General features: G+C 55.9%; 3 protein-coding genes, 1 long non-coding RNA gene and 1 other non-coding gene across 5 annotated transcripts; 4 read left to right on the top strand and 1 right to left on the bottom strand.

Annotated features, from left to right (window-relative positions):
• Window positions 1-106: 106 nt before the first annotated feature.
• Window positions 107-4,289, top strand: HOXA11 (homeobox A11). The gene is made up of 2 exons (XM_038557187.1): window positions 107-1,002; window positions 2,486-4,289. The coding sequence occupies exons 1-2, from the start codon at window positions 255-257 to the stop codon at window positions 2,716-2,718; spliced, it is 981 nt and encodes a 326-aa protein (XP_038413115.1). The 5' UTR covers window positions 107-254; the 3' UTR covers window positions 2,719-4,289.
• Window positions 4,290-11,291: 7,002 nt separating this feature from the next.
• On the top strand, window positions 11,292-13,724 carry HOXA10 (homeobox A10). Its single transcript, NM_001206432.1, is given in 2 exon segments — window positions 11,292-12,252; window positions 13,450-13,724. Coding segments are annotated over 2 exon segments (1,236 nt in total).
• Window positions 13,725-14,238: 514 nt separating this feature from the next.
• LOC102156409 lies at window positions 14,239-15,545 on the bottom strand. The gene is made up of 3 exons (XR_005369590.1): window positions 15,190-15,545; window positions 14,514-14,826; window positions 14,239-14,403 (listed from the first exon to the last, which is right to left on the bottom strand). It is a non-coding gene; the product is annotated as an uncharacterized LOC102156409 (long non-coding RNA).
• Window positions 15,546-16,114: 569 nt separating this feature from the next.
• On the top strand, window positions 16,115-16,172 carry MIR196B (microRNA mir-196b). Its single transcript, NR_049247.1, has one exon. It is a non-coding gene; the product is annotated as a microRNA mir-196b (primary transcript).
• Window positions 16,173-18,477: 2,305 nt separating this feature from the next.
• On the top strand, window positions 18,478-23,348 carry HOXA9 (homeobox A9). The gene is made up of 2 exons (XM_038557183.1): window positions 18,478-20,833; window positions 21,940-23,348. Exons 1-2 carry the CDS (start codon window positions 20,254-20,256, stop codon window positions 22,176-22,178), a joined length of 819 nt encoding a protein of 272 aa, XP_038413111.1. The 5' UTR covers window positions 18,478-20,253; the 3' UTR covers window positions 22,179-23,348.
• Window positions 23,349-25,397: the final 2,049 nt, after the last annotated feature.

Here is a 25,397-nt window from a genome sequence, read left to right as displayed (position 1 = left end):
GAGGGAGGGAGGGAAGGGGGGGGGGAAGGAAAGGGGAAGGGAATAAAAAAAAAAAAAAAAAGGCCGGGACCAGCTCGCAGCTTGTCAATTTCAACATCAGGTCACATGACCAGCACCTCCCTGCTAAGGATGGGGATAGATTTCCACGTCAGCTTACGTCTCCAAATTTCTACTTCACGGATCCGCTTCAAAGAGGCAGCTGCAGTGGAGAATCATGTTAAGCTCGGCTACTGCGGAGAGCCCAAGGTAGCCCAATGATGGATTTTGATGAGCGTGGTCCCTGCTCTTCTAACATGTATTTGCCAAGTTGTACTTACTACGTCTCGGGTCCAGATTTCTCCAGCCTCCCTTCTTTTCTGCCCCAGACCCCGTCTTCGCGCCCAATGACATACTCCTACTCTTCCAACCTGCCCCAGGTCCAACCCGTACGCGAAGTGACCTTCAGGGAGTACGCCATTGAGCCCGCCACTAAATGGCACCCCCGCGGCAATCTGGCTCACTGCTACTCCGCGGAGGAGCTCGTGCACAGAGACTGCCTGCAGGCGCCCAGCGCGGCCGGCGTGCCTGGCGACGTGCTGGCCAAGAGCTCGGCCAACGTCTACCACCACCCCACCCCCGCCGTCTCGTCCAATTTCTATAGCACCGTGGGCAGGAACGGCGTCCTGCCGCAGGCTTTCGACCAGTTTTTCGAGACGGCCTACGGCGCCCCGGAAAACCTCGCCTCCTCCGACTACCCCGGGGACAAGAGCGCGGACAAGGGGCCCCCGGCGGCCGCAGCGACCTCCGCGGCGGCGGCGGCGGCGGCGGCGGCGGCGGCGGCAGCGGCAGCGGCCACGGGCACGGGCACGCCGGCAACTTCAAGTTCGGACGGCGGCGGCGGCGGCTGCCGGGAGGCGGCGGCGGCGGCGGCGGCGGAGGAGAAGGAGCGGCGACGGCGCCCCGAGAGCAGCAGCAGCCCCGAGTCGTCTTCCGGCCACACTGAGGACAAGGCCGGCGGCTCCAGTACGTATAAAGGCAGCGCGCCCTGCGCTTTATGAAAGGGGAGTTGGAAATGTAGCGCAGCACCGCTGTTAAATTTTTATATGCTGTTTTATAAGCATATAAGGTTTATGAAGGGCCTTTAGGTTTCCCCCAACAAAACTTTGTTATAAAAGGCGGGATCACGTGGCGAGTGCTGAAATTGGCCGTGAAATACCCACCGGCCAAGGCATGCCTGCAAAAAAAAAAAAAAAAAAAAAACCAAAAAAAAAAAAAAAAACCAAAAAAAAAAAAAAAAAAAAAAACCACACACACAACTCCCTTTTACCCTTTTTCCCCCCCTTCTCAGTCCCAAGCCCAGCAGCTCGACCCCGCTCGGGGCCAGCTCGGGCTGGGGAGCCGGAGGTGGGCGCCTGTAAATTCCCCCTGCAAGGGCTCCGGGAGCCTTTGATAGCGAGGTAATCCGGAGATTTTTATAAAAGCCATGTGTTGCGCCGGGACTCCAGTCCCGGCCGGGATTCAAAGGCATCGCTGTTTAACGATGGCGCTAGGAGCGTGTTTAACAGATAAAATAGCCCGCTTAGCTAGAGCAATATATTAAAAGAAACAAATTAAGCCAAAGTTGGCCTTTTTATCCAAAGGAAGCCCTGTTCCTCGGGCGCGGGGGCAATTACGTGCCGCCTCTGTCCGACTACAAGTTACTCACAATTGTTATTCAATCTGTCAAAAGCGGGTGCTTTTTTTCTCTCTCTCTCTCTCCCTCCTGTGAGGTTTTATTGAAAAGGGGAGCAGGTCGAGCCTGCGGGCCGCTTTAGGAGGCCCCCCTTCCCTCCACGCCGTCTAAAACAGCACCCCTGCCCTGCTGGGGACCAGGATGGCCCCCTGGCCCTGGTGGTGCTCAGGCAAGGTCCGTGGCTGGGGGCTTCCGCTGCCACCTCCTCACCTCGAGGAAGCCGGGAGGCTGGTCCAGGAGGCAGGAGCTGGTGGCCAGGACTCAGGCTGACAAAGGCCGGGCAGCTGCCTCAGATGCTCCCGAGGGCCGAGTCCCGGCAGCAGCTTGGGCAGGACTGGGGTTGGGGTCGACTTTACTGCCTCAGGAACCCCCCGCCCAGGTGCTGGAAGGTGAAATGTCCGCACACCACTGTTTGTTTAGTCTGGAGGGGCCCGCAGGCAGCGGTCGACCCCCTCTCTGCGGCTTTGAAAGCCGCTTCTGCGGCACAAACTCGCCTGTTGCTGTAAGGAGCCCTCTTTTCTGCTCTGGGGGCAGCGTGAGCAGCTTCCCTGGGGGCCTATCTGGGGAGCTGGCTTTTATCTGGGGCTGAGTCTCCGCCTGCAGCTTGTCCCCAGCTGGCAGTAGGAGCCTGAAGGCAGGGGACTGAGGAGACCTTGATGGGGCTTGGACAGGGCCTCCAGTCCCATGGGCCAGCCCTTTACCTCCACTCGGGGCTCTGGGATGGATTGCAGCCCCCACACCTGGCTCATTCCCTGCTTCTTTCTCCCTCCACAGGTGGCCAACGCACCAGAAAAAAGCGTTGCCCCTACACCAAGTACCAGATCCGGGAGCTGGAGCGGGAGTTCTTCTTCAGTGTGTACATCAACAAAGAGAAGCGCCTGCAGCTGTCTCGCATGCTCAACCTCACCGACCGTCAAGTCAAAATCTGGTTTCAGAACAGGAGAATGAAGGAAAAAAAAATTAACAGAGACCGTTTACAGTACTACTCAGCCAACCCGCTCCTCTAAGGCTCCAGCCAGCTGGAATTGGGTGGGGGGCTTCATACACGTGAGATTATATGCAGATTTTGCCCTTGACAAGGTCAAGGCACGTGGTGACTTTTGAAGAAAAGAGGTGTGCAAAGGAGGGGAGGCTACACGGAGACAGCCTCTGAGAAGGCGGCCCGGGATTCTCTTGGGCATCTGTGGTTAAGATTCCTAACAAAAATTGGATTTGGAGAGTTGTGCATCAACTAGAATGAATGGTTTGGGACCCCTGGTGGTTCATTCTTGGAGACTGTGGAGCTTTGGGCTGGGTGTGGTCTCCATCAAGACTGGGCCCCCTGCCAAGCGCCCTGGAGATCGACCTGGGCCCAGGACCCTCCACGTGGAGCCTGCTCATCCCCAGGACCCCTGCGTCAAGAAGCTATTCAATCTTTAAACCCAGTTCAGCTTGGGGACAGGAGCAGGAGGAAAGAGGGAGGATTCCTAGATGTCTGGAGTGGGGCTGCTTTCCAAAGCCAATGTGAAAGACGGCTGGACTAAGAAGTGGCTATGAGGTGGGAGAGGGCTGCTGATCCTTGAGGGGAAAAAAAATCTAGTCCAGGTGGTATTAGCGGCTCTCCACCCCTCTTAGCCACTCACCGCACTGTCCGAGGCCTGAGCTTCTAGCAGTTGCCTCCTGCAGCCCACCTAGTTTTTCCGACCGATGAGGGTCTTCTTCCTGGACTGCCACTCAGGCCTAAAGCCTGGTCACAGAGCAGACCTTCCCCGAGGTGGAAGACATCCCGAGCTGGCCCCAAGATCTCTGCAGGAAATGCCTGTGGAGTACGGCAGCCTGGCAAAGTCTCCACCACACTTAACCGAAGCTTGGATTTGCTCAGCGGAGCAGTGGGCCTGGCCAGCGGTCACTAGCTATGAGGGGCTTGAGTCCCCAAAACACCACTCTGGCACCGCACTCTGCCCTTCGTGCCCCAGAACTGAGCTTGGAAGCTTCCGGCAACCTTCCAAGAGCTCAAGAGCGTTTGGAATTATTTTAAAAAATAAATATTATATTATATTATATATATTTCCCTGCAGGAACCAAAGCGAATTTTAAGAGATGCAACGTAGAGGGGGAAGAGATGATGAAGAGAATATTTAAAGGCTCTATCTGTTTACAGTGTTCCATGGTTAAACTCACTCACTGCTAAAATATTTGAATGTACGCTTCATACAGGGATGGTGTTCAAAAGACTTGTAAATAAAAGAACCATAACCTATTTTGTTTGAATACTTTTTAAAATTTTGCCATTAGTTGGCTTCCTTGGGGTGTTGGAAGGGTGGGAAGGGTGTTAGGAATGATCTTTTTAATTTCTTGCAATGTTTGGAAAGCTTTAGGGGGATGCTCTGAAGTAGTTTGGCCCTCCAGGGTCTGGGGACCTCAGCTGAGAAAGCCAGGCACCTTCCCATCGCATCTCCTCTGCCTCCCTGTTTTAAGAAGTGTCTGGTGGCTCTGTTTGTAGCGGGAGTGTTGGCCTGTCCTCCGTTCTCACCCACCACATATGTCGCAGCATGTATACAGGCGACAGGCACAAGGAAAATAAAGACTGGAAACTTGAGTATTGGGTTCTGGTGTGACATTCCTCTTCCTGTTTGCCTTTTACTGCCAAATGTCTGCCCCCCACCACCACCACCACCCCCCAAGGGGCAAGTTACCAGGCCCCTGAGGGGGTGGGGAGGTAACTTGGGATTTAACTCCACTAGAAGCCGAGCTTGGGAAGCCACGGTGACTAGCCAGGTCCTTTGGAGGGGAAGTGGGGGTCCCATGAATGGGGTATCTCAGGACCTGGAATTGGGGGTTTCATCCTTTCAGACTGGAGAGAGGGTTGGGAGAAAGCCCTAGGGCTTGAGGTAGTCATTGAGCTTGATCCCAGGCTGGGCTTACTCTCCTCAGGATTAGGAGGCCTGAAGAGGAACCACTCTAGGGTGCCCTAGGAATCCCCTTAGAAAGACAGAGACCCGTCTGGGTACAAAGAACAGACTCCCAGGAGCCTCTAGGGACACTTTGTCCCAAGCTCCCAGCTGAGGCTGTCTTTTCCCTTTGGGGAAAGAAAGATGCTGGTTTACTCTTTGTTTCCTGCCTTTGAACTTCTGCCTTAAATTTGGACATCACCCATAACCTTGAGGGGCAGGGCGGAGAGGCCAGAGCCTTTTGTTGCCCACCCCCCACCTCTACCCCCACCCTCTCCCTAGCCACCCAGGCAGGGCCAGAGCTGCAGAGAAGATTGAATTTGGAGAGAGGCCCCAGACCCCAGACCCTGCTTTGTTTATTTGTTTGTGTGTTTGTCTAACTGGCGAGACTGGGGAAATCTAGCTCAAAGGGAGAATGGGACAGACCCCCTAGATGAATGTCTAGGCTGATGAACAGACACACAGAGGTGAACAACGACTCTCCTGGGGAGCAGGGAGTGGTGGGCAGGGAAGCCCAGGGTTTAAGGAAAGACTTCCTTTGGGACGGTTAAAGATTAACCAAAGTCTTGCAAGTTGCTAGAGAGAGTCTAGCCAGGAGGACTGTTCGCCGGCGGGCGGCAAGCGGGCGCGGGTTTGATTTCTGAGCCCTATAAAAGCCCATCCTCCGATGGCTGTGACAATGTGGTCGTAAACCCGTCCGGGGCTGGCCAATTTGCATATTTGGAATGCGCCGCTATAAACCCGGCTGGGGTTTTGCAGCAATTTCTTAGATGTAAAAATGAGATCTCTTTAGCAGCGGGCTGGGCACATTCTTTCCCTCTGTCTATGCCTAGAGCCTGCTCCCCTCTCCGGGCTTCGGGCTGAAGTTCGGGCCGGGCCTAGTCGCTCAGCCGCCACGAGATGGCGCACGTTCGATCAATGTCAAAGCCGCCGGGGAGCCGGGAACCCCAGCGCGATTCTTGGCCTTTGTTCGCTTCTGATCCTAAGAGCAGCACGTTACATTATTTCACTTGTCCCGCTCCCCTTAGTATCAAAATAAGGGGGGGCCTCACCTTCAAGAAGTAATTGGTGTTGTAATTTTAAGCAACGCGCCTTCTCTAGGCCTCGCAGGCGTCGCGCCCGGGAGAAGCCTGCTGTCCCTTGGCAGTGATTTCGGAAATGTGTCAAGGTAAGAGGCCACAGGTTTAGCAATTCCAATCCGACTGAGGCGGGAGTGGGGAGGTGGCCGATGTCAGAGCAGGACTGGGAAAAGTGGCTGTGTCCGTCCCCTCCGGGTGACGCTATAGGCGCTCAAGCCACCCCCCTTCCTTCCATCGCTCCCTAAGGTTGGAAAGCAGGGGGAGGCCTAAGTGGAAAAGTTGATGATGTTAGCTCCTTGCGCCAGCAATTCACCCAAGGTGATCTTTCAATTTTGTAGAAATTTTCAGAATGGGATGAGCTAGGGATGGGGGGGGGCATCCAAGCAGAAAGGGTTCTGGCTGTACTGGAATGGGGGTTGTGTTGGCAACAAAAAGAGAGGGGGGGGTGAGAGAGAAAGAGAGAAAGAGAGTGAGAGAGATGGCGGGACTGGGGAAAACAAAGTTTCTACTCTAAACAATGAGGTGGTCAGCAACCGTGGCCGCTGGGGCCTGCTTATTCCCTGGGGCAGATATCCGGGAGGTCTCTGGTTTCCTACTAGGTGGGGTCTCTATGTCTGCCCAGCGGCCTGGGGAAAACCTTTGTTCTGAAAGAGGCCAATTCAAAAAAGTCGCAAATGATTTTTGAGGCTTCCAGAGAAGTCTGTATTTGCTTATTTGGAATGTACTGCTAGAAACCTGGCTGGGGTTTTGCAGTGATTTCTTAGATGTAAATATGAGGTCTTTTGAATATTTTGCAAATATGCAAAAACTATAGTGGTGTCAACCTATACATTTTCAAAAGCTGGCATTGAGGATAAACTCTGACCACAATCTCACCGACAGGATTGTCACAAAACAAGTTTTAAGTATTCATTTCACTTTACATTTCAGAGGTTAGATTCAATTTTCCTCTTTTCTTATATTTAAGTTTTTATTCTGATATGTTTTTATTAGTTTCTTGAAATCGCTAATTTCACAAATATATAGTGCATGGGTGAGTGGGGGGCATCTCAGAGAAAATAGGTGCTGCATGTGTGCATAAATCTTGCCTATCAAAAGTCACTAGTCTTTGTTGAGCATGGGCTCCCAAATTCTGCCAACATAAGGCAACCACAGGAACCACACCAAGTGGGCACCCACACTGTGCTCTCTGCAGCCCAAGCTGTCCCTAAAATCCCAGAACCACCTCTGCTTTCAGGGCCAGAGGCCTTTTATTATGGACAAAATTAAGGATATTGTAATTTAGGGAGTGTGTGAAAAGGCCCCAACACTCCCCCATCAGGAGAGAAGGGCCAGTTTAGTGGTTGGATTTAGAGAAAAATTTAAAGTGGGTTGTTTAGGGATAGATTGCACCTGATTAATTCAAAACAGACACATCACATTTCCCTGGAAATGATGACATTTTTAAAGATGAACAAGAAAAGAATATCATGGATTACAAAAAAGAAAAATGTCTAACCATGCAGTAAATGAGAGAATCAGAGAAGTCCAGAATTTTTGTTAAAGTGGATGTGTGAAAGTAGCTTTTATTTTTCCTCTCTGGGGCTGCAGCCCAACTCCACAACCGGCCAGATAGTTCTGAGCCTGGAAAGCACTGAGAAAGACTTTTAGATACAAATTGTTTCTTGGCTATCTCAATCTCAGTACCTAGTATTTTGAAAAAAAGAGGTGGGGGTTTGGGGTAGTAACAGTTTGTTATTTCTCGTCCTTTGCGAGGGCCTACTCAGAAGGAGGCATCCACTCTCCGGTGAAATGCATCGTGACCCTAGCCAAAGAGCTTACTCCGCTGGCCTGGCCTTTCCTTCGGCTCCAGAGCCACGGGGAGGAGGAGTGTTATTACCCAGGTAGAAATGGACGGTGTTTACTCCTAAATAAAACATGGGCCTTGGGGGTGCCACAGAACCGCTACACAGGCCTGGTTGAAGGAAGCAGACACGGAGATTTTTAGGTCAAAGGCACCCTGAGGGTGAGAGAGAAATTCAGCAGCTGGGAGGGAGACCGAAAGGAAGAGAGGGAAAGAGGGCAAATGGGCTAAAGGAAAGACAGTATCCTGGGGCCGACCCCGTGCTGCAACTGGATCGCTGTTCTTAATCTCTCGGGATGGGGAACCTCGGCAAAGCGCTGGCGATCGATAAACGGAATATTCTATTGAGGAAGTTAACACCTCGGCGTTACAGTCTGGGGAGTGCGGAGCGTTGGGGGCGGTCGCGGATGCTGGGAGCTCCGAGACCAGTTGAAAGGGCAGCAGCATCTAACTTGAGCTTGCGCTGCGTAGATATCTTCTCCACCGAACCGGCGGCAGCAGGCCAGTCCGCGTCCCGGGCGCGTAGGCAGGCTGTCCGGTGCTTGCTGCTCGGCAAGCCCCGCTGGGGGTGGGGCGGCGGTCCACGGCCAGAGAGGAACTCTCACACGGCCTTACACACTCATCATCGTCATTTAAAAAAAAAAAAAACAAAAAAAAACAAAAAAGCAAGAAACAGCATAAACTCAACATCCCATTTGGTTTATTACAAGGGGAGAAAAGAGGCTGGAAAAAAACATTCCACTTTCCCAAAGGTCAGTGAAGACCCAAGTGCCAATGCCATGGTCTGCGAGGCTGCAGCGGGCCTTCCACCTCCCCTAAGTCCTTTAAGTTCTTAAAACAGATGCAGTACCAAACTGCCTTACAATGTAACCTTGGTTGGCACCTGCCTGCTCCTGGATCCCATCCAGCCTAGGAGACCATTTGGTCACTCTACAGGGCCCTGACCAGACGGAGCCTGAGCTGCTTACAGCCGGGCACCCGGCTTGTCTTACCAGTCAAACTGGCAGGGCTGCTGAATTCCGGAGAGTCCTGGAACATTCTGGAGGGCCCAAGGAGAAGGCTGTGAAGGGTCTGGGGACTCTTTGAAAATGATGGGTCAAATTGTGGCAATGCTAGATGTCTATTTTTCACAGGATAAGAATCAGAGTTTGGCCTTAGCTTTTCCAAAGGGTCCTTAACTTTCAAAAAGAAAGATGGGTTTCGATCATTGACTTTCACTTTATTTTCTTAGCTTCTACCATCCCAAGCATTCTCTCCTATGGCCACTGGCCCTTCCCTTCCCAACCTACAGCCTTGGGAAGTTGCTTTCTGCCTTTAGTGTGGAGAGGAACCAGACCCTGGCCCAACAGGCCAGCCAGGACTCATTCTTCTCAAGGAACCCCTCTCTCCTTCTTGGGACCTGCTTCATCACTCTCTGCAGAACTTTCTTGATTGGCATGGACAGTGCTATGGGGGAAAACCCCCTTCTCAGGCAGTCCTCAGCTTTGTGGCATTTCCCAGTAGCACTGCTAAGTGCAACAGTCCCAATACGTTCCATCTTCCTGGAGAGCTGGATATGGACCAAGCCCATCTGGAGAGGGATCCTAGGTGTCTCTGTTCTGAAGCTTTTCCCTATTCAACTTTCTTGGCGTCTGGGCTTCACCAGGTTAGAATTTGCCTTGGTCTTGTTCGTGGGAAGGAGGTGGGGAGTGAAGGACAGTCCCTGATCTCTCCACACAGACTTGATTCGGCTCCGGCTGCTAGTGCAGCCTCAAGATCTTGTTGGAGAGAACTGGTTCTCAGACTCTCTCCCCTTTCTTTTCTCTCCCTCTCTCCTTCTGTTTCTCTCTGTCTTTCTCTATCCCCCTCCTCTCTACCCCAGAGGCCAGTCCGCGGAGCCAGTCACCGTGAAGCACAGGCTGGTTGGGTGGAAGTGGCTGGAGCGCAGTGCAAGCAGTGGTGCGGCCGCCCGGGCTGCGCGCCGAGCAGCCACAGCAGGCAGAGACCGCAACTGCTAGCATCTCAGAAGCCACCGTCAGGGTCCTTCCGCCAGCTCTCCCCGTGTACTCTCTGAGTCTTCTCAGGCTCGGCTTCCTTCTCGGACTAGGTTCACAATGGGAGGAACAAGGCCAAGTGCCTGGCAAAGCACCCGGGATGCAAAGGTCTTTCCCCGTTGTAGGCAGAGGCCTGAGCGGACTGCTTCCTGGGATCCCGGCGTTCAGCGGCCCGTCCAGGCCTCTGCAGGGGCTGGAGCTGGTGCGGCGGGCAGGCCTGGGGCATCCCGGAGAGCTGTGGGCCGCAGGCCTGGGGTAAGTCAGCGACCTCCTGGGCTCCACTGGATCCGGGCCGGAAAAGGTCGCATTTCCTGAGATACGGCTGAGGCCCACACGGGGGCTAGCGCCATGGGCCAGCGGTTTCCAGTTGACTAAGAGCACATCCCTATGGCCAGGGAAGAAGGAGGCCCTGGTGTCTGCTGAGCAAAGGGCCTGGCCTCCGAACGCTGCTATAACTGGGCCAGGAGCCCAGCCCGGCCTTGCCGGAACGGATTTCCTCACCGCGGGCCTCGTTAAAATGCGCACACCGCGGGAGAGAGGGCTGCCCCAGCCGCGGGTTTGGAGGGGAGGGGGGAGAGGGGAGGGGACGGAGAGGCAGGAGTGTGGTGACACTGGTTCTTGTCATAACCTCCGAGAGCGTGCGAATGCCAAGGCTAAAGGGAGAGCTTGAGGCAGAGATGTCCATCTGCCGCCCCCTCCTCCGAGTGTCCCCCTCCAGGTCTTCGCCTCCGGCCCAACTGAAGACCCTGAAGAGCAATGTTTCTTTCACTTCTCTGAAACGGGGTATAAGCTTGAAAGCTACCCGGATGATGGGGCTGTGGGGTGCCTGGATCTGGCTCTGACCTCCGAATAGGGGTAGGAGAGTCTTTCAGCCAAGGTTACCAGTTGCTTTCACCACCTCCACCACCACCCCCACCACCACCCCCAGCTCGGTTCAGCTCACCAGGGTCCACCGACAGGAGCTGCAGAGAAAGCAAGCCAGGTGAGCACACCAGAAGCAAAGATCCTAACGGGATCAACGACTGGCAGAGGAGAGTGTAGAGGGGCTGAGAAGCCAGGGCATTACATTTTTGGGGGAAATTCTGTGCGGGGTGCAAGGAAAACGTGGCAATAGCCAGCTTCCAGTGCGCGCTGGACCTCGGACACTCTAAGGGTCTTGGTGGCCTTAGGGCCAGGTCCTCCACTTTTGGGAGACAGCTCCAGGTCCCGAGCTGAATGGGAAGAGCCTGAGGCCCCGACAGGCCCCCTTAATGGTTAGAGTGCCTGGAGGGCTAGTGGCTGATTCCGAAACAAGAATGGGGAGCACCCAAGGCGGGCCAGGGTGCGCACCATAAACACCCCACTTGTTAACTGCGCGGGGGCCCAAGGGCCCTTCAAAGAGACCCCGCAGGAGAGCTCGCGTCCGAGCGTGGGCGGGGCTAGCCCAGGGGCCAGGCCCCCCACTAGCACGTTGGGGCAGCCCCCACAGCTCCTGGCCTTTGGGCTGAGGTATTGGGTGTGCGTCTCCCGGCCCATCAATACAGATTACATATTTATATCAATCGTGGGCTCAGAGGGCGCCCTCGGAGAGCGGCCCCGCGCCTACGAAACCAAACTGGGAGTGGTCGCGCGGAAACTCTGGCTCAGGATTGGCTGCGGGCACCCGCCGCGGTGCGGGGGGATTGCTAATCGTATTCAGCATGTTTTGCACAAGAAATGTCAGCCAGAAAGGGCTATCTGCTCCCTTCGCCAAATTATCCCACAACAATGTCATGCTCGGAGAGCCCCGCCGCGAACTCTTTTTTGGTCGACTCGCTCATCAGCTCGGGCAGAGGCGAGGCCGGCGGCGGTGGCAGCGGCGCGGGGGGCGGTGGCGGCGGCGGCTACTACGCCCACGGCGGGGTCTACCTCCCGCCGGCCGCCGACCTGCCCTACGGGCTGCAGAGCTGCGGGCTCTTCCCGGCTCTGGGAGGCAAGCGCAATGAGGCGGCGTCGCCGGGCGGCGGCGGCGGCAGCGGGGGCCTGGGTCCCGGGGCGCACGGCTACGCGCCCGCGCCTATAGACCTGTGGCTGGACGCGCCCCGGTCGTGCCGGATGGAGCCGCCCGAGGGGCCGCCGCCGCCGCCGCCCCAGCAGCAGCCACCGCCCCCGCCGCAACCACCCCAACCCCCGCCGCAGGCCACCTCGTGCTCTTTCGCGCAGAACATCAAAGAGGAGAGCTCCTACTGTCTCTACGACTCGGCGGACAAATGCCCCAAAGGCTCCACCGCCACGGCCGAGCTGGCCCCCTTCCCGCGGGGCCCGCCGCCCGACGGCTGCGCCCTGAGCACCTCCAGCGGGGTGCCAGTGCCCGGCTACTTCCGCCTCTCCCAGGCCTATGGCACGGCCAAGGGTTACGGCAGCGGTGGCGGCGCGCAACAGCTCGGGGCCGGCCCGTTCCCCGCTCAGCCCCCCGGGCGCGGCTTCGACCCGCCACCCGCACTCGCCTCCGGCTCAGCGGATGCAGCCCGGAAAGAGCGAGCCCTCGATTCACCGCCGCCCCCCACGCTGACTTGCGGTGGCGGCGGCGGGGGCTCCCAGGGCGACGAGGAGGCGCACGCGTCGTCCTCGGCCGCAGAGGAGCTCTCCCCAGCCCCTTCCGAGAGCAGCAAAGCCTCGCCCGAGAAGGACTCCCTGGGTAAGCAGGGCGCGCTGAAGGGCCGCAGGCAGGCGGGCAGACAGGCAGACCCAGAGAAGGGAAGGAGCGGAGAGCCAGGAGTCCGCGCAGCCGCCGGCGGGCCTTGGCCCAAGCTGCAGGCAGGCTGACCTTGTGAACTTGCTTTTTAATATTTGGGCGTGGGGACGCAGTAAAAATTCATGTCCTGCTTAGCGCCGCACACCGAGACGTCCTCCGCGCTGGCCTCAGCTCACCCCAGTTGGGGTCGAGGGCACGGACGAGCAGCCCCCCTCTCGTGCATGCCCTTCTCCGTGGCCCCGGGTACCCCAAACCGTGGTCTGGGCCCAGCCTCGAGGCGCGGCCCACGCGGGGGGAGGGGGAGGGAGGAAAGTGGCTCGCCCGCAGATAGCGCGGATGTTTGTAAGGCATCCAAAATAAGCAGCCGCCAGCACCAATAAATAAGCCCATTAACCGGCGAAGTTCGAGTTTACGATCCCCCATGCTTTTTTCAAAGTTGCTGGAGGGGCGGGAATCCTCCTTGCGGGGAGAAGAAAAGGCAAATCCGGCCCGGACGCCGGGCCCCTGAGCTGAGAGGCAGAGAGGGGCCATTTCGCTTCCCCTGGAACTCGGAGTCGCCCAGACTGCATGTCTCTGGCTCCTGGAAAGACGTGAGGGACGGCCCTTGACCCCGAATCCGTTTTTCGTGCCTTCCGCGTGTCCCAACTACGTCCTAGCTCCTCTCCTCATTGGGCCTTAGGCAATCAGGGTACAGGAATGGGACCCAAGCCCCGCTCCTCACCTCCCTTCCAAGTAAGCACCCATGCCCCCAGACTGGGGGCTGCAGGAAATGCTTGTCTGCCTTGGGGCGAGAAGCAAAGAAAGGTGTTAAGTTCAAGATATACAGCCTGCCCTCCCAGGCCGTTCTTTCCGTAGGCTAGCTCCAGACAGCTTTGTGCTAAAGCAGGTGTTTGGAAAAAAGTGGAGGAAAATGTAAATTGGGCGAGTTGGTGTAGATTGGAGGCCCTCTCCATCTTTGCACAAGCCCTTTGGAGGAATTGCTCTTTCTGAGCAAGCCAAAGGAGGGTGGTGGTTGTGCAAAACTCTCTCTGTGTGACTTAGGGCATCCCTCTTATGGCAGAGAAGTCCCAGGTTCACCCCTACGCACAGCCTAGGGTGGCCCCTATTTAACCTTCCCTTCCTTATTCTCTTAAATGCTAGGCAATTCCAAAGGCGAAAACGCAGCCAACTGGCTCACTGCAAAGAGCGGCAGGAAGAAGCGCTGCCCTTACACCAAGCACCAGACGCTGGAGCTGGAGAAGGAGTTTCTGTTCAACATGTACCTTACTCGAGAGCGGCGCCTAGAGATCAGCCGCAGCGTCCACCTCACGGACAGACAAGTTAAAATCTGGTTTCAGAACCGCAGGATGAAACTGAAGAAAATGAACCGAGAAAATCGGATCCGGGAGCTCACAGCCAATTTTAATTTTTCCTGATGAAGCTCCAGGCAATGCCATTTTTTTGTTTTTTTGTTTTCGCTGCCAGAGAGCCGGTCTCCTCCCTCTGTCTTCGGCCTCTGCCGGGAACTCGCACCTGTGCTGGAGCCCCATCCCTCCCTCCCACACTCGCCATCTCGCTGGCCGTTACATCTGTGCAGGGCTGGTTTGTTCTGACTTTTTGTTTCTTTGTCTGTTTGCTTGGTGCTGGTTTACTTGTGTTCTGGGGGAAAAAGCCATATCGTGCTAAATTTCTATAGAGATAAATATTATCCTAAAGTGTTGAGTGGTGACTGGGCTGCTTTGCTATCTTGGGGTTCCTCTGCTGGAAATGGCTCCTGTCCTCCCGGTGGAGCTGGTTTCCTGCGGGGGCGGGCAAACCTAGCCCGGAAGGCCGAGGTCCCATTGTAGGCGCTGAGGTGTCTGGCCTGAGGTCAATGGTGCAAGGAGCCGCCACCGGACTCGCCTGCCTGGAGTGCTGGGCTGTGTTTAATCAGGGGACACAGGCCCCTGGCTTTCTTCTTTCTTTCTTTCTTTCTTTCTTTCTTTCTTTCTTTCTTGGCAAAGAGAAGGGCTTACAGGCATGGACATGCAGGCTGGCAAAAGGGCTTGGCTTTGGCTGATTAGAAAATTGAGAGTCAGAAAGATTAATCTTTCCTTCCTCTGTAAGATATCCCAGCTTTAAAAGAAAAAAAGAAAAAAGAAAAAAAAAAGAACGATCAGGAGAAGGAAACTTCTCTTCCAGTTTGTGTAAGGTCTTGCATTGTGGGACTAAATTATTTCACTTACCTCTGAATTTCCATACCCTTCTGGCTGTAGATAAATAATCTAATGTAGATTTGTTTATGCGTGCGGATTTAGTGGGGGTTTTTTTTATTAAATAATTGTTACCATTGGTAACGCGACAAGCACACCACAATTCTCCCTATCTTGTGGAGATTTTTCTTTCTCATTTTCTTTTTTTCTTCTTCCTCTTTTATTTTTTCCTTTCCGAAATTCACAGAATCCGAGGAGGGCTGGGGCAAGCGGAATAGACTAGAGAAGGGAGACATTGTTTGGGTTTCCTTTATACTGTGAAGTTACATGCATAAAAGGGTCAAACCTGTAGGTGCAGAAAAAGAAAAATTATAAATACAAATCTGTATAAATGTCTATTATTATGAAAAATTGCCAATCTTGTTTTATGCAAATGCATTCTATCGTTATTATAAATGTTAGTTCTAGCTCTATTTACTTTTAAACTTAAATCAGAATAAATTAATATTGTAATGCTGCTGTGCGTGGAAAAAAAGACGATGTTTATGTTCTTATAGAAGAATAAAAGCTGTGGAATGAAGCTTTTTAATTTTACCTCTTTTTTTGACTTCTTATCTTCACCTTCCACTTTATCCCGTCCACCACTTTTACAACAGGAGGACTAGCCCGCGCCCCCTGCAATTACTTTAGGCATCTATTTAAATATTACCTAGACGGTCGTAATTTGTCTGGGCCCTATAGCCCTGGTGCCGTAAGGTTTGTCGGCTTTTGTTCAGTTTTATGACTTGCTAGTATATCTGGATTGTGGCTGTCTTGGACCAGTGGTTTCAGTTGAGAGGGGAGCTGCATAGACAGAGGAGGCCAAACAGGATTTCTTTCGGGAGCCCCAGGGAGGCTCGCAGACGCCGGTTGTTTTGTGGGTCCCCTGGTCTTAGATGACCCCCAGCCTAGAAATCAGGGGAGCAGGCTGGGCCCAGGGCGCGTCACTAGCGTCCGCGGCAGCAGTTAGGTGGACTGCTGCCGGCTGCAAGCCCCCTCCCCCAGCACGGCCTCCCCCACCTGGTCGCCCTCCGCGGGGCCACGCGTTTCCTGCTCGCGGGAGGTGGGGGGGGCGCGACGGCAGGGGGAGGGGGCGCGGGAGCGCGCGCCCCGGCTGGCTGGCTGGCTGGGAGGGAGAGAGGGGGAGAGCGAGCCGCGCGGGGAGCGAGCGCCGGAGGCCGCGACCAGACCGGGAGCCGGGCTCGGTGCCGTCCCAGGCGCTTTCGAGTCGCCCGGGGCTGCGGCCGCCTGGCGCCGGCTCGCCGAGGAGCAAGATTTGGGGAACCAGCACGCACACCGCTCGCTCTCCTTTCTTCTCGCTTTTCCCCTCTCCTTCCATTTTCCTCTCTCTCCTTTACCTTCCTTCCCTCCCCGCCCCCCTCCCAGATTTACCGTACCGGGGCCGGTGGCTTCTCCCTCCGCGACGCCTTAGCGGCAGCGCGGGACACGCAGTGGCAGCGCGGGCGCAGGTTGGCAAGGGGCCGGGCCGGGCGCGATCGCAGGGTTCTCCCTTGGCGGCGGCGGCGGTGGCGGTGGCGGCGGCGGCGGCGGGCGAGGCAGCCCCGCGCGGGCAGCACCAGAACTGGTCGGTGATTTAGGTAGTTTCCTGTTGTTGGGATCCACCTTTCTCTCGACAGCACGACACTGCCTTCATTACTTCAGTTGAAATCGTCTCCAGGTACCTGTGCGCGCGGGGGCCGGGCCGGGAGGGGCATCCGGGCCCTGGTCGTGCCAGGCCTGCGGTGGCAACCTCGGCTTTTCCCGCGCAGGAGCCTCGTCCCTGCCTGCTTCTCAGCGTTTTGCCAGGCTGTTGGCCGCATTCCCCATCCCCACCTGGCCCAGAGCAGGTACGGTCAGGTTAGCTGCTCCTAGGCGGACGCCAGGGGCGTGGTAGGGATTCTGGGCCCCGCGCCATTCAAGGTCAGGGGCGCCGGCTTCCATCCTGGGCCTCCCCCCCCTCCCCATCCAGGTCATTCTCCTGCAAGGCTGGGATCCAACCAGCTCCAATCCAGGGCAGGAGATCAGGAAAGATCCCTTTGAGAGAGACTCAGGCCAAACTAGGAGGGACAGAGCAGAAAGGGGCTGGGATCCTGGCCTTGTCACTTACCCTTCTCTGTGTAAGCTGCCCTCTGCTCCCAGGAGTCGCCTTTGACTCGTTTCTTCCGTCTTTTATTTCCTCCTTTCTTCCTCTTTTTTCTTTTTCTTTATCCTTTCCTTTACTTCTTCCTTCCTTCTTTCTTTCCCTTCATTTGTCTTTCATGTTCGGTCTCTGTGCACCCAGTTTTCTATCTCCACTTCCTGTCTGCCCATATCTTCCTTCTGGTGGGACCCAGACCTGGCTTGGGGAGAGCCTGGGGCCGTGGTCTTATTTTTTTCTGCGTGCTCAAGTTGGGGTTGTAATCATCTGCCAAGGAAAGGCTCGCGTGGGACAGCTGTCGAGGGCTGTGGATCTGGGCCTGGTGTGTCGCTGCACAGACAAGGCCTCGGTTACGATCACGACCGGATGGCGGCGGCCTTGCGTTCTTACTCGGCAGGTCGGCAACACAGCCTAAGAGATCCGGATGAGGGGGGCATTCGCAGCGTTTTTGTGTGTCCACACGGAGGGCAAGGAGGCCTTCGCCAGCCTCACTGGGCACCTGAGGCTGGGACCTGGGCTGAGGTCATGCCAGGCTCCGTGGAGCCTGACTATGCGGGGAACTCCGCCTGGAAGCTTCCTCCGCTTTCCCAGGCCTGCCTGCGGGTCCCAGCCCTGGCTTTAACCGCGGTAGGGGAGCCCCGCTAGGGCAAAAACTGGTTGCTTGTTTGCCAGTAGCTTCTCCCAGGTTCAGACTCTGTTAGAAATGGCATCCTTGGTGCGGAATGGGTGCTGGAGAAAGGGACCCTTCCAGCTCCAGTCGGCTTCAAATAATAGGGGAAAGGTGTCCTAAATGCTACAACCATTGGATTACAAACTTGAGTCCTTGTTCCAAGTTGTAGTCCACAGTTGGAAGGCAGTCGAACCATTCTTGGTCTGGAACAGAAAATAACTTTCATCCCTGCCTGCTCCCCAAATGCACACTCGTGGGGCCTTGAGACTCATGCCCACTGAGCTGTGTGTGCTTCCCTTCCCAGCTCTGGCTGCCGGCCCTGGAACTGTTTCCATTGCTCTGCCTGCGGTTCTCTTATCTGAAAGGCCAGCACACCGCTTTCCCCTCAACTCCTCTGTGCCATTTTCCGGACCAGAGTATTGGATTTGTTTAGAGGCCAAGGTTTTAGAACTCTCAGGCGAAAAGAGGCGGTTTGTAATTACATCCATTTATTATTTTTTTATATACACACTCAGTCCCTTGCATTTCCAAAATAAAAGCTGACTCCAAAGCCTGAATATTTTCTCCCCAAGTCTCTGGACTGACGAAGAGGTAATATTAGTTTTTGTGTGTGTGTGTGTGTGAGATTTCTTCCCTTTTAGGCACCAGTAAGGACTGCTTAACACTCAGCGCCTGCTAATTACTTGGTAACTGTCCTATTCTGGGGACTAAGGCTCTTTAAATAGCCTTTCTATATATTTAAAAAAAATACTACTAATAATTCGAGTCTTCTCTGGGCACAAAAAGTCAAAAAGCAATGAGGGGAATCCAGCCTGCTTGCAGACAATTGCAATTAGGAGCGAGGTTTCCTCCAGGGTTAATGTTCCTTAATGAAAATCTCAGAGGCACCCGCGAACTGCCCAATATTTGGGATACTCCGGGATGCGGTGGGGGTGGGGATCAGGCGGAGGAATTTACAGGGAAAGGAAAATATTAGGGGGGAGGAGGCTGAGGCGACCAGGACCAGCCACGTCGGAGTTCACTGTGTCGGCCACTTCCCTCTTCCGGCGAGAGCGGATAAAGGGGCACCCGGTTGGTCTCCGCCAGGCTTCGCAGCCTCGGTCTGGGGGAGAGCCTGGCGTTCGAGGGTCCCTGTCCCGGGTAGGGATGTATCAGGCTTTGGGGGAGGATTACTGGAACTGCTGGGGAGCATGAAGGCAGAAAAGGAGATGGAAGCGCCCTCGCCGCCCGCCCTCGCCGCTAGGGAAGTGGGCTAATGAGAAACACACTCTTGCAGGCACAGTGTTCACACGTGAATTTAATTACCCCGTTTTTTGGAGTCGAGGCTTTCCGTTCGGATTTGGGGTGGGTTTTTTTTTCTTCCAACTACCAGAGGCCTTTTAATTTAACCCTGCAAGACTCTGAGGGGTGAGAAATGCCCTCCTCAATGTGGCCAAGCTAAGGAATGGGATTAAAGTCAATGCCCCGTGCCCCTCCCCGCTTTAATATCTAGCCCTGGACTTGAGCTGCGGTCGCCCAGCTTCGGGCTGTCCGGCCTGGTGAAAACCGAGGCGGGGCCCGGGGCAGTGGCCAGAAAGGAAGGAAGGAGGGAGCCCTGAAGAACCCATCCTGGGCGGCGAGGCCGACCGCTCCCGTGCGGGCCTCGCAGTTCCCGGAGCCCCGCGGTCTGTGCGGCGGGGCTGCCTTCTCGCAAGCCGATCTCGCCCTCCACGGAGGCTGCCTCGTGGGTTTTTTTTTTTTCCCTGCAGGCTCGGGTTGGGGGAACGCGACAAACTTGCCGAGCTCAGCGTGAGGGCCTTTGGGGTCGAGGCACAGTTTTGGGTCTCCCGCTGCGTTCGCCTGGGTCTCCTCCTGATTCCCCGCAGAGGACTCGTCGGGCGCGGGGGCGCGCGGGGGCGCGGGGCCGGGACCGAACCCGCGGCACAACCAGGCCCTCCAACCCTTGGCTGCTGGGACGGCTGGCCGCTCCTCGGTGGAGCGCTCGCTGGAGGCGCAGCGGGCGAAGCTAGGAGCTAGCTGCCCGGGTGTCCTGGGATCCCATGGGGGCAGATTTCAGGGCCCCACAATAGGCAGTGCCCTCTCCAGGGCCTGTCGCTGCCCAGCGCACTCGGGCAGGGGCGGTGGTGACTCAGTTTGGGACGGATACTGCGTTGAATTTGACTTTTCGCGGCCCGTCCGGGGTAAACTCGCATCTCCCGGGACTGCAGGGATTATTTACAGGGAGCTCGCCGACCAAACACAACACTCTAATTTAACCTTTCCAAGTCCTCGTAAATTTTTACAGCTGGGAGCCACGGCGAAGCAAACGAATCTGTGGGTCGTTCCCAACTTTTCCACCGGCCTGTGTGGCTTCTGAAACAATAACTCCTTATGAAATATCATAAATATAGATTTAAATACAGTAGAGCGAGAATGCGATTTGGCTGCTTTTTTATGGCTTCAATTATTGTCTAATTTTATGTGAGGGGCTCCACTGGCCGCACTCGCACGCGGGACCCGCGCCTTGCTGATGGCGTGATTAATTGTGATATAAAATAGTCCGCTTAAGAAGTGTGTGTCTGGTGGTGGCGGTGGGAGGGGAGGGAGTACAGAGGCAAGGCCAGATTTGATCTTTTAATCTTCGTTGGCCACAATTAAAACAAACCCGATCGTGGAGCGCCGCGATCCCTTTGCATAAAAACATATGGCTTTTGCTATAAAAATTATGACTGCAAAACACCAGGCCATTAATAGCGTGCGGAGTGATTTACGCGTTATTGTTCTGCCGGGCGGGCACGTGACGCGCGCGGCCAATGGGGGCGCGGGCGCCGGCAACTTATTAGGTGACTGTACTTCCCCCCCCCCTGGTGCCACCAAGTTGTTACATGAAATCTGCAGTTTCATAATTTCCGCGGGTCGGGCCGACCGGCCAGGCGCGGGGCACAGCGATGGCCACCACCGGGGCCCTGGGCAACTACTACGTGGACTCGTTCCTGCTGGGCGCCGACGCTGCGGACGAGCTGGGCGCGGGCCGCTACGCGCCGGGGGCCCTGGGTCAGCCTCCCCGGCAGGCCACCGCGCTGGCGGAACACCCCGACTTCAGCCCGTGCAGCTTCCAGTCCAAGGCGGCGGTGTTCGGCGCCTCGTGGAACCCGGTGCACGCGGCGGGCGCCAACGCGGTGCCCGCTGCCGTGTACCACCACCATCACCACCACCCCTACGTGCACCCCCAGGCGCCCGTGGCGGCGGCGGCGCCGGACGGCAGGTACATGCGCTCCTGGCTGGAGCCCACGCCCGGCGCGCTCTCCTTCGCGGGCTTGCCCTCCAGCCGGCCTTACGGCATTAAACCTGAACCACTGTCCGCCAGAAGGGGTGACTGTCCCACGCTTGACACTCACACTTTGTCCCTGACTGACTATGCTTGTGGTTCTCCTCCAGTTGATAGAGAAAAACAGCCCAGCGAAGGCGCCTTCTCCGAAAACAATGCTGAGAATGAGAGCGGCGGAGACAAGCCCCCCATCGATCCCAGTAAGTGTCTCCTCCCTTCAGACCGGCCGCCGCCTCCACGCCGGCCACCAGGATCTGCCAGCCCTTCGGCTTTCTCTTGAGCCTGCCTTCGCCTGCGCCGCCGGGAGCCTCTTGAGCAGGGGCCGGGAACCAGAAGTTGCTGTTTAGGATGCCTCGGATGGGGCCCCAATTCCAGAGAGCAGTGACAAGCCGGCTACCGGGTTGAGGGGGGAGGGGAGGCGGCTGCTGCGGGATGAGAGAGAGAGAGAGAGAGAGAGAGAGAGAGAGGGCGGGGCGGGCGCTGCCGGCCAAGCCAAGACCAGCCGCCCCTCTCCCTGGCTGCCCGGTACCGAGACAGCAATACTTTGGGCCGTTCTTCGAAAGCAGCTCGGCAGAGAATCTTTTGTGCGGCTAGATTGTCCTGGAGCGGCGGCAGCAACTGCAGCCTAGACCCTGGAGAAGACGGCCGATTCCCTCCACTTCTTGCCTTCAGCCAGTGGCGGCGTAAATCCTGCCCAGGATGAGGCTGTAGGCGACCGGGCCACGGTGGTCCCCTTGCCAGATTATTCAAATACACTGGAGAAGTGATCCGCGCCCTTGGGGCGCGCGGTGAGGGCTGCCGGAGGCTCCCACAGCCTTTCGGGGAGGTCAAAGAAGGATTGGGGAGAGAAGGAAAGGAGGGGAAGGGAGGCTACACACAGAGACAGTGTGTATGCGTGTGTGTGAGATAGTGAGAGGGAGAAGAGAATATGAGTGTTACAGGAACACAGGGCAGCGTGCTGTCCCTGTGCCTGGCCAGAAGAGGATCTATTTCCAAATTTCACTCCTTGCACAGTGTGCAGAGGGTGGAAAGAAGGAGAGGAAACGGACCAGGGGACAGAGGAGGAGAAAGGAGGGTCTCGTGAGGGAGGGGGAGGCCGAGGTTTTACTGCGTGCGATTGTAAGTGACCGGTCCTCTGTCTGTCGGCCACAGTTCCATTGTGTACGGGTTCCGCTGCCCTTCCCTAACCAATTCCGCAGCATCCTGCGCTTTGGCCGACGACCCCAGGAGGTTCCCTGGCCCCCAGTGGAGGGGGGAGGTGGGTGCTTCTCCTCGTTCTGAACCCCCTTGTCTGTCTCCCTCGCAGGCAACCCTGCTGCCAATTGGCTCCATGCGCGCTCCACGAGAAAGAAGCGCTGCCCCTACACCAAACACCAGACGCTGGAACTGGAGAAAGAGTTTCTGTTCAACATGTACCTTACCAGGGACCGCAGGTACGAGGTGGCCCGACTGCTCAACCTCACCGAGAGGCAGGTGAAGATCTGGTTTCAGAACCGCAGGATGAAAATGAAGAAAATCAACAAGGACCGGGCAAAAGACGAGTGATTCGAACGGAGTTCATTTAGAAAAGAGAGAGCGAGCGAGCTAGAGAGAACGAGAAAGAACTGCCCGATCCCTTCTCCCCCCCCCCCCCATTCCACCCCAGGCCTCCACCACCCCGCACAAAGCGGCTCTAAACTCCTGGCCTCCTCTCCCCCTGGCAAACCCTGCTCTGGCCGGCTCCTCCGCCTGCCGCTTTGATGGAGGAGGTATTGTAAGCTTTCCATTTTCTATAAGATGAAAAAAGGTGGGGGGACATTAGCGCTGATGGCTGTGTGTGCTGGCTTGTATATATTTTTTAAACAATCTACCTGTTCCTGACTTCAAACAAACAAACAAACAAAAAAACTACCTTTTTATAATGCACAACTGTTGACTGGCGGGCTGTATAGTTTTTAGTCTGTGTAGTTAATTTAATTTACTCTTTGTGTGGCAGAGCGATCTGCCCAGATACTTGAACACTGTGTTTTATTGTGGTAATTATGTTTTGTGACTCAAACTTCTGTGCTGGGTGATGCACCCGTTGTGATTGTGAAAGCTTAGAATTCAATTTCAACTCAGGTTGTTGATGAGGGAGAAAAACAGTTGCATAGAGTATAGCTCTGTAGTGGAATATGTCTTCTGTATGACTAGGCTGTTCACCTTTGACTGTAAACTAGCTGTAAGGATTTCTCAGTGAAATAAAATTTTAAAAGAAAGAAAGTGTTCTCCAGGATGCATAGATTCATGGTTTTTCTCTTCTTTTGAAATGTGGGCATTTTAGTCTCTACATGCTCTATAGACCTGTCTTGTCCATTGTATATATAATCCACATATTAAAGAAAAAGTAATCAGACAAGCTTGAATATTGTTTTTGCACCGGATGAACATTGAGGAAATTCGGAGCTATACATATGTGCAGAAGGTTACTACCTATGGTTTACATTTAATTTTAATTGGGGGGGGGAATGAATGCTTATTGTAATGGAGTTAATTTTATTGATAATAAATTATACACTATGAAACCGCCATTGGGCTACTGTAGATTTGTATCCTTGATGAATCCGGGGTTTCCATCGGGCTGAACATACACTGTATATTTTGCAATATTTACCTCAAGGCCTACTGACCAAATTGTTGTGTTGAGATGATATTTAACTTTTTGCCAAATAAAATATATTGATTCTTTTCTATTTATTTCGGGTCAGCTCTTTGCACCTTTTCCTCTGGGATCAGGGGAGCGTGGGTAGAGTCTCTGAATGGGGGCCAGGCCGGGCTGGGTTGGAGGAGGACAGAATCTGAATTTTACCTCCTGCGGGCTTTTGCAGCGGGGACCTGCGGCAGCCAGCTGCGCTCCCACTCCCGCCGCCGGCTGCCTGGGCCCGCAGCAAGGAGCGATGAAGGAAGGCTGGGAAACGAGGGGCAGCCAGGCCTAGCTCCCGGGGTTGACCTGTCCCATTTGCGGGGAGGCCCAGAGGCCTCTGAGGAGCTGGGCTGAGATCTCGGGTATCCTTGGCCAAGAGTAGTAAAAGGCCACCCTTTCATCTTGGCGCCCCCAGAAATTTCCACAAGCCGGGTCCACTGAGTCTCCGGGGCCTTCCTCTGGCTTGGGGTGGAATGGGGGGCGAGTGGAAGGGCAGGGCTGAGCCCTGAAGGGCCTGCCTCCTGAGGAGTCTCCACGGAGGGAAACAGGAGCCCGACTGCCCCGACTCGGCCGCCAGGACAGATGTTTGGGGGCTCCCAGGGGGCTAAAGGCTTGCACCCCGCACTTAAGGGCCTTTAGTCAGGCTGGCCTACCTGGGGGGCTCTGTGTTCTGTACCACACTCCCCTCCTGAGCACAAGTCCTGGCAGAGGCAGGGCCTAGGCAGCCGGGGAGCCTGAAACGCCATAAAAGCAAATGAGGGCTGTTGCCGTTTATGGGGTGTAAAGGGCTGCGGGGGGAATGGCTGCAACTTCGGAGGCCCGAGCGCCTTATAGATGTGGCCAGAGGGTTCACCTCATCTCCCACCCCCCTTTTCTTTTCTCGCTCTCCTCGCCCTCCCCCCACCACCCCGAGACTTCTGGAAAGTTGTCTGAGTTCCGACGCTTTAAGGGGGAACCAGGACGCCCGAGGGATGGGTCTTCCCCTTACACCCCCACCCCCACCCCGCCGTCAGGTTGGGACGCCCTCTGTTGTTGCAGACAGAAGGAACTTCAAAGAATGGGCAGTAAGGGTGTGCCATAAAGGCCGGGTCTGCGAACTGTCTGGAATTCGGCCCTTAATGAGTTTACAACTGTCCAGCCCCAATTAAGATTTTCCACCAAAGCCCTTTCATTTGTTTGCTCTGTCTGCACCGATAAAGCGGCTGCGGAAACAGCTCTTTTATGGGCACCGCGCTCTCGGCAGCGTAGATTCCGGGCTCCACGCACACACACCCCCCCTCCGCCCCAGGGACCCGGCCCTCGCCCACCTTTGGGAGTGGGGCGCCCGGCCCGCCTCGGCGGCCGACGAAGTTCAGGCCGGGCTGCCGGGGCTGCAGTGCAGAGATGCGGCCAGCAGATGGCAGTGTGGCTCCACGCAAGAGGCGCCCGCGCCGCCATCTCCCGCCGCCGCAACCCTGGGAAGTTCCTAAGATGTCGACTTGACGCTAGCCTTTCTCGAATGGGAGCCCCAGATTTGAATGCACTGCGCTCGTATATTTTCTGTGCTGCTCAGGCCGGGCCGCAAACCTCGTTGGGAAACAGGCAAGCGGTGGGGCTCTCCAGACCCGCACCGCTCCGGCCCCCCTTTCCTCTCCCCGATTCCGGAGGCCTAAGCGCTGCGTGGCTGCAGCTGTCCGGAGGCTGCGGGGCTGCAGCCCCGGGCGCGGGGGCGGCTCTAAGGTCACCGTCCCCAGTCCGGGACAGGCCTTGGGCCAGCGCGACGCTCGGAGAACTCGACTGACCGGCGGACACACCGCAGGACTGAGGCCTCCAGCCCCGGGACTCGGTGACCTCCCGGAGGGTGTGCAGAGGGCGCCTACCTTGGCCAAGGGTTCTGCGGCGGCGGCGGGGGAGGCTCCCTCACGCTGCGCCCGGGTACCCGGCCCCGGGGAGCCAGCACCCTGGAGAGCCAGGCCCCCAGGACCGCAGGACCCGGCCGCCTCGAATAAGTGACAGTAAAATCAGGCGGCTGAAAATGGGGGGTGCGGGGGGGAGGCATTCTTGCTGACTTTCTAGTGTGCGTTTGGCGGCTGAATTGCCCGAGACGGAGAATCCCTGGGAGC

The sequence above is a fragment of the Canis lupus genome, chromosome 14, assembly GCF_011100685.1.
Source record: "Canis lupus familiaris isolate Mischka breed German Shepherd chromosome 14, alternate assembly UU_Cfam_GSD_1.0, whole genome shotgun sequence".
Taxonomy (NCBI): Eukaryota; Metazoa; Chordata; class Mammalia; order Carnivora; family Canidae; genus Canis; species Canis lupus.
Note: the sequence above shows the minus strand (reverse complement) of the source record. Positions and strands in the feature narration are given on the sequence as shown.

Bases quoted from the DNA above. Each gene is read 5' to 3' on its own strand.
- HOXA11 (XM_038557187.1), top strand. From the start codon at position 255: ATGATGGATTTTGATGAGCGTGGTCCCTGCTCTTCTAACATGTATTTG. The intron at 1,003-2,485 runs GTACGTATAAAG...CTCCCTCCACAG, and splicing joins GGACAAGGCCGGCGGCTCCA to GTGGCCAACGCACCAGAAAA.
- HOXA9 (XM_038557183.1), top strand. From the start codon at position 20,254: ATGGCCACCACCGGGGCCCTGGGCAACTACTACGTGGACTCGTTCCTG. The intron at 20,834-21,939 runs GTAAGTGTCTCC...TCTCCCTCGCAG, and splicing joins CAAGCCCCCCATCGATCCCA to GCAACCCTGCTGCCAATTGG.